General features: G+C 40.0%; 1 protein-coding gene and 1 pseudogene across 1 annotated transcript; one reads left to right on the top strand and one right to left on the bottom strand.

Annotated features, from left to right (window-relative positions):
* Positions 1-30: 30 nt before the first annotated feature.
* On the bottom strand, positions 31-609 carry LOC119917709 (annotated as a pseudogene).
* Positions 610-10,194: 9,585 nt separating this feature from the next.
* LOC119916808 (cholesterol 25-hydroxylase-like protein) lies at positions 10,195-12,337 on the top strand. The gene has a single exon (XM_038736767.1). It carries the CDS (start codon positions 10,377-10,379, stop codon positions 11,193-11,195), a length of 819 nt encoding a protein of 272 aa, XP_038592695.1. The 5' UTR covers positions 10,195-10,376; the 3' UTR covers positions 11,196-12,337.
* The last annotated feature ends 1,734 nt before the right edge of the window (positions 12,338-14,071 follow it).

Genomic DNA, 14,071 nt, shown 5'->3' with positions numbered 1-14,071 from the left:
GCTCAAACGGAAACTAACATTCACACTCACTCATACACTGGCGGAATAGCCGCTAATCCTAACTATTAGGATTAGGTTGCAAGTTCGAGCCACTGCGATGAGCTGTCTCCCTCTGCCCTTGCCATCCTTGGCGCCCTCAATGATTCCTGGGAGATCCAGCAGCTGAATTTTGGCTCCTTTGTAGCGAATGACTCCAGGTACCGTTGTAGTTGTACAGAGTGGTGAACTCGTAGGCGGCAACCTCTGAGTACACACCTGCAAGGTTACTTAGCAGTGTTGACTTTCCCACTGACGGAAAACCAACAAAACCGATACGAGCATCACCGGTTTTTGCAACATCAAAACCTTCTCCTGTTGCACCACCACTTCCTCCTTTTGGTGTGATGAGTTCCCTTCTGAGTTTGGCAAGACGTGCTTTGAGCAGACCCAAGTGGTGAGCTGTGGCCTTGTTCCTCTGCGTCCTGGCCATCTCATTTTCAATCTCTGCTATTTTGGCGAGTATACTCATTGTGACGAAGATTCCTGCGAACAACCACCGTTACCGAGAGAAGCTGGAAAGATGTTACATTGAAGTTGGCAAAGTTAGATGATGCTTAGCTAGCACACTAGTCCGCTCAGTTTCAAACCTGCATTCCCTCTAACTGCCAGCACTGGGGCAACTCCACTGGATCGTATACAGGTGCTGGTCATATAATTAGAATTTCATCAAAAGTTGATTTATTTCAGTAATTCCATTCAAAAAGTGAAACTTGGATATTATATTCATTCATTACACACAGACGGATATTTCAAATGTTTATTTCATTTAATTGTGATGATTAAAACTGACAACTAATGAAAATCCCAAATTCAGTATCTCCGAAAATTAGACTATTAAGACCAATACAAAAAGAGGATTTTTAGAAATGTTGGCCAACTGAAAAGTATGAACATTAAAAGTATGAGCATGTACAGCACTCAATACTTAGTTGGGGCTCCTTTTGCCTGAATTACCGTAGCAATGCGGCGTGGCATGGAGTCGATCAGTCTGTGGCACTGCTCAGGTGTTATGAGAACCCAGGTTGCTCTGATAGTGGCCTTCAGCTCTTCTGCATTGTTGGCTCTGGCGTATCTCATCTTCCTCTTCACAATACCCCATAGATTTTCTATAGGGTTATGGTCAGGCGAGTTTGCTGGACAATTAAGAACAGGGATACAATGGTCCTTAAACCAGGTACTGGTAGCTTTGGCACTGTGTGCAGGTGCCAAGTCCTGTTGGAAAATGAAATCTGCATCTCCATAAAGTTGGTCAGTAGCAGGAAGCATGAAGTGCTCTAAAACTTCCTGGTAGACGGCTGCATTGACCTTGGACCTCAGAAAACACAGTGGACCAACACCAGCAGATGATATGGCACCACAAACCATCACTGACTGTGGAAACATTACACTGGACTTCAAGCAATGTGGATTCTGTGCCTCTCCTCTCTTCCTCCAGACTCTGGGACCTTGATTTTCAAAGGAAATGCAAAATTTACTTTCATCAGAGAACATAACTTTGGACCACTCAGCAGCAGTCCAGTCCTTTTTGTCTTTGCGAGACGCTTCTGACGCTGTGTCTTGTTCAAGAGTGGCTTGACACAAGGAATGCGACAGCTGAAACCCATGTCTTGCATACGCCTGTGCGTGGGAGTTCATTGAGCACTGACTCCAGTTGCAGTCCACTCTTTGTGAATCTCCCCCACATTTTTGAATGTTTTTTTCATAATCCTCTCCAGGGTGCAGTTATCCCTATTGCTTGTACACTTTTTTCTGCCACATCTTTTCCTGTCAAGACAGCAGTCTTCCCCATGATTGTGTAGCCTACAGAACTAGAGAGACCATTTAGAGACCATTTAAAGGCCTTTGCAGGTGTTTTGAGTTAATTAGCTGATTAGAGTGTGGCACCAGGTGTCTTCAATATTGAACCTTTTCACAATATTCTAATTTTCTTAGATACTGATTTTGGGGTTTTCATTAGTTGTCAGTTATAATCATCAAAATTAAAAGGAATGAACACTTGAAATATATCAGTCTGTGTGGAATGAATGTATACGTTGTACAACTTTCACTTTTTGAATGGAATTACTGAAATAAATCAACTTTTTGATGATATTCTAATTATATGACCAGCACCTGTAGAAGTCTATGGCTGCGTTCAAAAAGTCTTTTTTGCTGAGGAAGGTTCTTAACTAGGGCTGAACGATTAGTTGCATTTGCGATGTTATCGCAATGTGATAAAACGAGATTTTCTAATCGCAACGGCTGCGATTACGCTCTGGTCACATGACACGCGAGAGTAAACCAGTCTGCAGAGGAAGCATCAACTTCGCAAATTACGCTGTACCTTCACTTGTTGTTGTACAATGACCTTCAGCTTGACAGAAGCTGACACTACAGAAATTTAGTTTCACACAGGGAATTAAAGTAGTACCCGCCAGCCGCAGGGGAAATTGGTGGTTGTGGTGGGTGAAATTGTCGGGCTGTCTGTGGCTTTGACAGACAGGAAAGATGCACAACAGAAAGACACATGTAGTAAGGTCACACACAGGCACCAGTCAGCTCAGGAAATATCTGTGAAATGCAAAGTCTGAAAGAGGCCCAGTCTGTCCCGAGTTACAGCCTGGTTATAACTAGTGCGCTGCTTACCAGCATCAGAGGCTGCGGGGGAGGAGGGTGGGATCTCCAGTGTTGTCGGAGAATTACTATAGCTTGTCTATTAAACAACTTTTGAATTGAACCTCAGACTGAGGATTTTTTGAGGATTTTGATGAAAGATGGACTCCAAGGAGATGTGAACTGAGATAAGGACTCATTAAATGGTGGTTGAACTGTGGGTTTTGTATTGAGCACTTACTGTATAATGCACTATGTTGAACTTTGTTATTATATCATATTATTTAATGCATTGCATTAAATAATATGATATACTTGACTCTCAAATTATCTCTCATATTATAATTTGAAATTTCTTCTCCACCATTGCTCATAATAATAATAATTCATGCATCACCTAATTTCATCATAACACATGCCTGACCCACAAGAAAGAACAGTGGTGTTTAATCTATCTAATATTGTGGTGTTCATACTATACCCTGATTTATTGCTTGTCCGTTTTGAATAATACAGAAGGTATAGAGCTTAAAAATGAATCGCATATTCAACTGCAATATTGGTTAAAAAATCGCAATTAGATTATTTTCCAAAATCGTTCAGCCCTATTCTGAGTGAAGTGACCCGGAAGTATTTCAGTTGCAGCCATGATAAGAGCTGGTCGAATTCTCTAAAAGCTAAGGAAAGGAGCCTCAATGCTTCCTTTCATATCTCCTTTAGCATAGGGTACACCGGACCATCCTTTACAAAAGGAAAGGAGAGAATGCCGTCCCACAATTCCTTGCGGCTACAACATTTAAAGCGGAGCACATTCTCAAACGATAAAATCCGTTGACCACATTTAGCAAAATCCTTGCAATACAGATGCACATTATGATACTTGAAAAAGACTCACAATTTCCTTCTTTCCTTTGGTTTGTTTTCTTTGGGCTTTTTTGGCTCTGATACTGTTTCAACACCATTTTATGTGTGGGTGGTTGAAATAAGCTATTGGCCTAAAGTGTCTTCTATAATAAAAAAAAGAAAAGAAATCACAGACCACAGCGGATAAAGGATGTTGATCACCATGTTAGTTACCATTGCCTATTAAGCCTTACTCTCTTATACCATATCTCGCTAATATGCATAGGCTATGTCTTAAACTGTCGACAGTAACTGAGACCCATGCGAGCTGTGTTACTAGTCTTGTAATGTGATCAAAGTGAGAATAATGTTTCAGTGTGTAGCCTCACGTTATGTAGGCTATTGCCAGCCTTCAGCAATATCATTAATTAATTTTACTTTAGTCACAGATGCTGACATTAGCCTTAAAGACAATGATGAAGCTGGATAACATTTACATTTACTCATTTGGCAGACGCTTTTATCCAAAGCGACTTACATTTGAGGAACAACATACAGTATACTCCACCGTGTTGTCAAATTTGAGATGGCCTGCATTACAACACGTAGGGCACAGTGTCAAAGATGCACTTTTTGTAGTCCATCTTCAGAACATTGTAGTGTCATCACAGCAGGCCACGTCAGTAACATCCGTCGTATAATTACGTCACTTAGAAAAGAGCAGTCGGATTCTCTTAGTCCCGCTGTCCTCTTTTCCTAAGTCCTTATGGATTCTCCTTCACATTTTTCCTTGACCTAATGACGTTTTCCATCGAGGTCAAGGAAAGGTGAGTATTCGGACGCAGCCCATAAGAAAATGTGGCTACTTCTGAGCTGATTATTACCTCAGTAAACACCTTCCCAATGAGTTTATGGTCTCAGTCGCTAGTTTCAAGTGTTCTTCAACACAGCATGATGTTCATTTAGTAAATTATGGTCCCATTTAGAGGAAAATAGACCAGAAAGCAGGGGAGGCTTTAGGGCGGGGCTACCTTGTGATTGACAAGTTGCTAGGTGTGACCCAAATATGGATAATTAGTCTGTGTTCAGGACGGAGCTGAACAGCTCTTTTCTCTCAGCTGGACAGGAAGGCTGGAATACAAAATAAAATACAGCTGCTTGTTACTTTCTATAAATTGAACTAAAAGACGCTCTGTTAGCTTCCTGCTCAGCTTCCAGTCTGAAGGGGAGATGTTTGTTAACCTGCCTCACTTCTCCCGCTGTTTGGGAACAGACTTTTGTTGGTCTGGAGAAGCTGAAGCATTTATTACCTGACACACCGACACCGTACTTTTACTGCCAGAATATTTGCTCCTCTGAGATTCACCATCACTTTCTGTCACTCGGACAGTCAAACACTCTGAGATTAAAGGAGCTGCTCTGATAACAGTAGCTGTCAGGTAGATGTCCTGCAGGGTTTCTGCGGGGTCTTAAAGTCTAAAATTTCAAAATTTAAGGCCTTAAAGTCTTAAATTCGCTGAAGTTTGTGTTCTAGGTATTACGTAAATAATTCTAAATGGGTATTTATTTTCCAACGTCCATGTAACGCTACCTCTAATGCTCATTAAAATGCCCCCTCAGCACTCAATGTTTTTTCCTCCCATGTTGGTGTAGTTCTTTCTGTGGCTAATCCAAATGGGTCCAAATATAATTCGCTGTATTATGACTACAAAGACTAACAGGCAGCTTTTGTGTTATTGCCACACGTCTTTTTCGGATTGTACCACAGAGATAAAACTGATTTATTCTTCAGTTATGGGGAAGTGCAACCTTATCGGTTCTTGGATGGAAAAACAGATGTTAGGGCTTAAAACCAGTCTCTAGCAACGTATTTGAAGTTTACTGTCGCTGCTTAATGAATGAGCGCCTCTCAAAATTTCACACGATCGTTAATGATTATCAGTAAGCTACAGTAACACTCAACACATGGCTGCCTCCCTCTCCTCATTCTTCTAATGATGAGCGAATGTGAGAGAGAGCAGCAGAAAGTGACGGTGGAAAAGATCAGCATTAAGTAGTCAGGTTAAAGCTCTGTCCTCTACTGTACATCTTGATAATTAAATTAAAAGAAAGCACGATGTTGACCACGTAGGAGCTGAGGTTAGTAATGTTAAAGTAAATTAGGGATGCAAACTAACATTAGTCCTTTTAAGCTAATGAGGAAATTATTCTCTTGGATTTTGATGTACAAATGAAATGCTTGTAATAATAAAGAAGGGATGTGGTTCTCATGTTGCTTATTTATGTTAATTTCTACAAATGTATAAAGCAGTAAATTAAGATACAAAAGGCAAACATGAATAATCCTATCTGTAATGATTCTGAGGTCATGTGTTTTCCTGCCATTATAAGGTGGTGAGGCTCAAAACAGCTTGGTGCTGCGCAGTGAATATAAAATCATTGTGGAGAGCATCAAAACTATAGACTTATTTAGCAAGTTTAGCTTTTTGGGTGTTTATTGTCTCCCTGTCTTCTCTCTTGAATTTATCCAGGTTAAGTTTTATAAAGTCGCCAAGAACTTTTTTTTTCTGGATTTTTCCAGTGATCCATTTTTCAAGTCAGCAGTTGCACCACATGCCAGCTTGTTAGTTACGTAGCTTATCAATGTCATCGTCCATCCCGGTGTTTCATTGTTGACATCGTCCGATACCAATTTTGTTGACATCACTCAACTCTAATTTGAATACATTGATTTACTCTGCAAGTAATTTTGTGACTGCATTTCCTTTGCGTTTCTTTTTTTAAGTCGTGATATAGGTTTTAGATTTCATTCATAATGGTCTTAAAGTCTTAAATTTGACCAGGTGAAACCTGCAGAAACCCTGATATTATTCCATTACCTCATCTACCTGACTTAAAACAGCACTTGACATAACACTACTTGACATAGTGTGGAACTTCTTATTTAAAAAAAATCTTTATTAGCTGTCTTTATTTGCTTATGATTCCATAAAACTACACATTTAAAGCTCCCTTTTATGTTATTTAAAAGTGCTGCTGATGGAATAAAATTATGCATAGTCGCTTTTTCCACAAAACATAGTAAAGTAGTAAAAGGAAACTGTATTTAGCTCAAGATTCAAGTTATTATCACTTAACACCAAAAAATCTCATGAAGAATCTTGAAATAGAGAATGTTCAACATTATTGCAAAAAAGAATAAACAAATCGATTATCAAAATTGTTGCTGGTTAATTATCTGATTAAGCAGTCAATTACTTTTGCCATTTATCCATTCCCACTACCAACTCGAGCTTGATTTAAGTTCAAACGTTTCAACATTACTCAGAATGTAAAGACAGATACGCGGTATGAAAACCTTACAGCTGTGTTTTCCTCTGCCGTTGTTGCTGTGGCGGTCTGTGTGACGGCGGGAGAAAGGGCTCTGTGAGCGGGCGGCTGGCCGGCCTCGCGAGCTCCTCCCGCGGGTTGCAACAGGCTTCCCCCGCCGCCACTTGCAGCACAAGAGGGTCCAACTATAGATATCCATAATAAAGGCGATAAAGGCCTTTATATTTATGGGTCCAACTGCAGACCTCCTCTGTCAGGCCACCTCCACTGTCAAGCCGGTCAGGACAGGAAATACACGAAAAACTACAAAATAAAAGAGTGCCATTAGACAGGAAACGCAGGGGGGGGGCGGGTTGTCATTGATTAATATTAAATTATTTAGTCAACATTGTAACGGGACATTAGCAGGCTCATTCCTTAAATATAGCATATTGATTTGAGCCTATTCTACTTGCAACCTATCGCTTCAATCATTCAACTAACAGTATCTTTTTTTACAGGCACTATTTATTTATTCTGTCAAAATATGACATTAACTCCGTCCATACAGCTAGCCACATCCATTCACAGAAAACGTTGTTGATTAAGAGTGTAACTTAGCCTCTCTTCCAGTCATCTTAAAAGAAACACACACACTTCTCATTCATAATTTACCTTTGAAGAGTAATATACTGTGGCATTTTACTGCGATTAGCTGAATTTAATAGGAAAAACGGACAACTGTGGAAACTGGACTACAATTTGAGCTTCGTGGGAGTCTGTAGTAGCCTATAACTTACGTTACCGGCAGGGATTAATAAATAAATAATAGAAGCCTGGACAGAGACTTCATTGCTCATTACGTGGTCAACACTTTCTCTCAAACACAGCAACCCACTACTTGCCCCACATGTGTGTGTGATACTGCAACAAAGTTCAAGTTTTAAAAGTCTGAAACAAACCAACAAAGACTACTGCTCAAGGAGAGATCCCAAATCCGCCCTTTATGGTATCATATTAATTATTAATCATTTCGTAATTACATTCATGCGGTGCGCAACATAATTTGTTTGGAAAACGTGTTTGTGTTTATCTTATTAATATATTGTACATTTGTCAATAAAAATAATGGTTGTTCATAAATGATCACTGACCCCCACAGATGCATGATGAAGAGCTCAGACCGTAGAAACCTGCTGGACTATGTGGACTATCAAACTCTACAATCCGTAAATATGAACACGCATGTATACCTGTATCGATAATTTTGTAAATATCCACTTTTTAAAAATGAGTGGAGACAATAGCCTACTGTAATAATACTTTTACTTTATTCACTGTACACACACAGATTACACAGTTGGAAAAGGAGTTGGCATTTTTAAAAAGTCTGAATGCATGGGTCTTGGCATGTTCCATCAAAATATCTACCACTATCAATATTTATACATCTAAATCACGCAAATTAGGATATGCCAACAGTGGCTGTGGTGAGGAGGAGTATCTTTATTTGGATAACTGTTTAAATAACCGTGTATGTTAAACATCTCACTGCTCCAAAACAGCTGATTCAAACTATACCAACATGTTATGAATCCTGAAGCTGCCTCAATCAGCTGTGTTGAAGCAGGAGGAGAGTAAAGCATGCAGGACTGGGGGTAACTTTCTCCAGGAAAGGGTTGGGAAACACTGTCGTAGTAGGCTACATAAACTTCAGTTCAACTAAGATCAATTCATACAGCCAGCAAAGTATTTGCACACTGTTTAAAGTTAAATGTGAAAAGCTACACTGAACAGTCTAAATGATACAGATTTTTTTTGACAACTAACCTGAGCGTCGTCAACATGTTAAGACAGATGCGAACCTATGCCCTTGCAAAGTGCTTTACAAAACATGAACAAACTGTTATCCAAAGGGAAAAAAGCTAATGCTGCTAATGTTACTTCAGGAGCTAAATCTAGCCACCGTTGGCATAGACGGTTACATATGTAACTTAACTTACACACGTGTAACAATCTGTAAGTTGTGTGATTTAGATGTACAGTATTGACAGCGGTAGTTATTGACGGCGAACATATACCAAGAGTATGAGCTCCTCAACCCCGAAAAATTTCAAGCACATTTTTGTTCCGCCATCACTCCTCATAAAACTGTCAATATACGAAATCTACACAGTTGATTTATTACCTCAGAACTTCTCATAAGTGGATTTAGTGATGAAGTAATGTATGAAAATTGTAAAATATAAAACTTTCTGTTGCTGGTCTCTGTCGCGTGCAATGAATAGTGACGATTCTCTGACCAATCAGTGGTCTGCTGTGTTTTCATGTCACATTTTAGTATCCCTCAGCTCGTTTGGAACCTCGACGGGGGTGATACGAAAAAAAATACCGGGAAGCAGGTACAGGTACAACTTTTCCACAATGGAAAACCAAAAAAAGGCGAGTCGAGCTGGTACCGTGCAGTGGAAAAGGGGCTTTTGTCTATTCAGCTTTATGCAAGATGTGCCTAAGGTTTTGATACTAATAAAGGGAACTTGAACTGTATAAATCAGTTTCCACCAGTATTTTGAGTATTCTGAATTTATTTGTGTTTACAGTGTGGGTGAAGCTCAGATGTTTGCAAGTGTCCTTTTTTCAAAATCACAGGATATGTGCCTCTTCCACACAGTTTGTCAGAAATGCTCCAGAAACGAAGCCACACTGAAAGAAATGGACACACTTTATTTTCTCTGTATGAGAAGTAAGTTTCTTTGTATTTTTCAGGTTCCTTTTTTGTTGAACAGTTACACTAAAAATCACTGGCTTAAAAATACCCAGCAGGGGTCAGTGTAGTACTGACACAGTACCATTGGGGGTATTTAAGGCCAGTGTTGCAGTTATTTTAACTTTGCTGTTGGGTTACCGGATCAAAACAGGAAATACTGTAGACAGAGCTATCAATAATCTACAAGAAGTGCCAGGCAACTGATCCCTCTTCAAAAACTGTCTCAGATATTCAATATTCTCACAATTAATGTAAAATAAAATACATTACAAAATGCCTGTTATATGTGACATTTATAATCATCCTAAACAGAAGAGCTCTCAATCAGTTTCATTTTATTTCATTGTCTTACATTATTAAATCAGTCATGATTCAATGAAGGAGGTCTAGAGTGTGCATAAAAGCTTTTGTTTGATTTTGCCAATTTCCAGTTTTAAGATACTTCAACTAATGTGCTGCAAAATGTAAACCAAATAGGCAACAATTTACTACTAAAGATGAGGCAGCAGGATGCACAGATTGAACACAACTAATTCCTTGTAACAAGTTAACTCTTGTAAGAACTGCAATAACATCACAACTTTGAACTTTGGAAGCAGAAATCCACTGTCTTAAAACAGTATAAAAGTGACATTGCAAACTTCGTTCACATAATTAAAGAGACATCTAATGGAAACAAAGAGGTTAAACTTCTGTTTTCAGAGTCTTCAATAAAAAACTCCCCAGGAAATGCTTTTCAAGTCTCACTTGAGTCTTACATAACATTTCACCATCCTTCAGAAAGTAGAAATGTGTCAGTACAGTCAAGTTTTCTCATGTTGCAGAGATGACAAATTCAGAGAGCACAGAGAAACTCCTTCTGCAGATTCTTTGGGACTGGCTGAGAGAACAAAGCCTCCTTAGATCTCCATTTTTCCCAGTTTTATTCTCTCTGACCATCCACCTGAGCTGCTGCTTGCCTTACTTATGTCTGGATTTGCTCTGTTCAAGACTCACCCTGGTACGCCGCTTCAAGATCCAGCCTCAAAACAAGGTGACATTGGCAGTGGCTTCGAGGTGCTTGCTCAAAATCTTCCACAACCACGTCTGCTTCATTTTCCCCATTTCTGTTGTGCATTGGTACTTGAGACCTGTGTCTTTTCCTCCTTTGGCACCCGAGATGCAGTCTGTTCTTAAGGATGTACTGGCCTGCCTCCTCCTGTTCGACATGGAGATCTGTTTGTGGCATCTGCTGCATCACAAGGTGTCCTGGCTGTATGTCTTCCACAAGGAGCACCACATCTACACGGCCTCCTTTTCGCTGGCAACAGAACACACAGGTGTCTGGGAGATGCTGAGCCTCAGCTTCTTCACAACACTGAACCCTGCCCTCCTGAACTGCCATACACTCACCGAGATGCTCTTCTATGTCATAAACATGTATCTGTCTGTTGAGGCTCACTCGGGCTACGAATTTCCCTGGTCTCCACATAGACTGGTGCCTTTAAGCCTCTACGGAGGAGCTCCGCACCATGACCTCCACCACCTCAAATTCAAAGTAAACTATGCCCCATACTTCACTCACTGGGACAGACTTTTTGGAACGCTACTGGGAGAAAACAGACAGAGGAAGTCAAGAAACACAGAGACTTTCAAAAGGTTGTGATTGTCATAATAAATGAAGGACAGGTTTGTTCTACTGTTAATAAAAAAATAATGAAGAAAACTGACTTTGATTAAACTGATGCTGACATTTTAAAATTTATACTAAAACATTTGAGCATGAAACACTCCTGTTGTGTTTCATGCTCAAAAATAGGTCTAGTTTGAAAAGTTCTATCTTAATCAAGGCTATGTTTTCAACAGTGATTGTTTCAAAAGGTATAAAAATCTAAACAGAAACTTTAAAGTGCGTCAGTAACAAAAATAGTAGTTCAGACTAATGAATGAGTCAATGAGTGAGCTCGCGCCTGCTGGCAAGATCAAAGAATGAGACAGAAGTCACGTATTTAGTGATGTTTTTTTCATGAATGTGACTATTTGCAAAAGAGGGTTAGGCATATAGATTGACAGCAGAAATGTGGATTATGCTGCAGAAGTGGCCTGAAAGTTTTCTCTTTGTAACACAATGTTCATTCACCATAAAGAATGTTTCAAAGTACCACTTAATCCTCATAAAGCACTGAAATATAATTGTTTTTTTTCTCCAACTACTTTACTTTTGCCTCAGAATGTAAAACAGTGTTGTTGTGTTTTTGTTTTTTTGTAATTATCCTTCAGGTTCTTGGATTTATGAAAATCTTCAAAATATTAAACCCTCCCCTCTGGATGTAGAGCCCCAAAACCAACAGATAAAAAAACTGCATTCAATGTACATCAGTAAATAGTTTGTACAAAATTTTGTGCAAAAGTTCCCATTTTCTTAATGCTTATAAGAGAATGAGTTGGGTGTGTTATAAGACATATTTGGACTCCATACATAGGCTTAAAAATGTGGCTGTAAAATGTTTATTGTTTGCTTCTTCATGAAGAAAAGTAGCTGGCTCAAGTTCAGTCACTTGTGATGTCCCTCAGTTGCAATATCCTTTCACCGGAAATGTCCACAAAAAGTGACTACTGCATTCACTTCTCCATGTTTAACTAAAATACAGCTAAATACACACGTTTGTCCACATTTCACCACACTTTGAGTGTTTGCATGAGTGCTTTTATAACCAAAGAAATGTTTTTGAATGGCAAAACATTTTAGCAAAATATTTAACATCATTGTAAATAGTTCACAAAGACAATAAAATAAATATACTGAAATTTAAATGTGTAAATCTGAATGTGTACAATCAGTGGCCATTATGAACACACAAAGGTAAGACTTTATGTAACAGGTGTTTGCATTGTTTCATTCTTTCAGTCCACACATCTGTTTTCACTCACACTCTATAATTACTCACAAAGGTAGAAGCAATTTCCTCAAATTTAAATACTTTATAGTTGTGATGTTATTATCCATATCATCAATCCAAAAGCAACTGCATAATTACAGATTTTTTAAATTTTAAGTTATTGAATACATCAAATGCAAAAGATGAAAAATGAAAGAAAGAAAAATATAGAATGAACACAAATATGTATGATATGAACTGAACTTCCCCACCATGTTTGAATTTCATTTATCTCCATTTTGACAGTTGTACATGTAGTTTTTGCACAGACACCTCTTAGTACTTAATTTCAGGTGCCAGGCCATCACTTCCTGTGCTCTGTGTTTGGAAAAAACAAAAATGCCGCGAAGGTGCTCTCTAGGATGCCCTATGGTAGATAAAACATGCCCTTCCAGTGGATAAAACACGATGAAGTGCCCTCTAGTCTGCCCTTCCAGTGGATAAAACACGATGAAGTGCCCTCTAGTCTGCCCTTCCAGTCGATAACACACAATGAAGTGCCCTCTAGTCTGCCCTTCCAGTCGATAACACACAATGAAGTGCCCTCTAGTCTGCCCTTCCAGTCGATAACACACGATGAAGTGCCCTCTAGTCTGTCCTTCCAGTGGATAAAACACAATGAAGTGCCCTCTAGTCTGCCCTTCCAGTCGATAACACACGATGAAGTGCCCTCTAGTCTGTCCTTCCAGTGGATAAAACACGATGAAGTGCCCTCTAGTCTGCCCTTCCAGTGAATAACACACAATGAAGTGCCCTCTAGTCTGCCCTTCCAGTGGATAAAACACGATGAAGTGCCCTCTAGTCTGCCCTTCCAGTGGATAAAACACGATGAAGTGCCCTCTAGTCTGCCCTTCCAGTGGATAAAACACGATGAAGTGCCCTCTAGTCTGTCCTTCCAGTGGATAACACACGATGAAGTGCCCTCTAGTCTGCCCTTCCAGTGGATAAAACACGATGAAGTGCCCTCTAGTCTGTCCTCCCAGTGGATAACACACGATGAAGTGCCCTCTAGTCTGCCCTTCCAGTGGATAACACACAATGAAGTGCCCTCTAGTCTGCCCTTCCAGTGGATAAAACACAATGAAGTGCCCTCTATTCTGCCCTTCCAGTGGATAAAACACGATGAAGTGCCCTCTAGTCTGTCCTTCCAGTGGATAACACACGATGAAGTGCCCTCTAGTCTGCCCTTCCAGTCGATAACACACGATGAAGTGCCCTCTAGTCTGCCCTTCCAGTGGATAAAACACGATGAAGTGCCCTCTAGTCTGCCCTTCCAGTGAATAACACACAATGAAGTGCCCTCTAGTCTGCCCTTCCAGTGGATAAAACACGATGAAGTGCCCTCTAGTCTGCCCTTCCAGTGGATAAAACACGATGAAGTGCCCTCTAGTCTGCCCTTCCAGTGGATAAAACACGATGAAGTGCCCTCTAGTCTGTCCTTCCAGTGGATAACACACGATGAAGTGCCCTCTAGTCTGCCCTTCCAGTGGATAAAACACGATGAAGTGCCCTCTAGTCTGTCCTCCCAGTGGATAACACACGATGAAGTGCCCTCTAGTCTGCCCTTCCAGTGGATAAAACACAATGAAGTGCCCTCTAGTCT

This window comes from Micropterus salmoides, unplaced genomic scaffold, assembly GCF_014851395.1.
Source record: "Micropterus salmoides isolate LMB-PRFRI ecotype aquatic unplaced genomic scaffold, ASM1485139v1 Ms_hic_scaffold_22, whole genome shotgun sequence".
NCBI lineage: Eukaryota > Metazoa > Chordata > Actinopteri > Centrarchiformes > Centrarchidae > Micropterus > Micropterus salmoides.
Note: the sequence above shows the minus strand (reverse complement) of the source record. Positions and strands in the feature narration are given on the sequence as shown.

Bases quoted from the DNA above. Each gene is read 5' to 3' on its own strand.
- LOC119916808 (XM_038736767.1), top strand. From the start codon at position 10,377: ATGACAAATTCAGAGAGCACAGAGAAACTCCTTCTGCAGATTCTTTGG.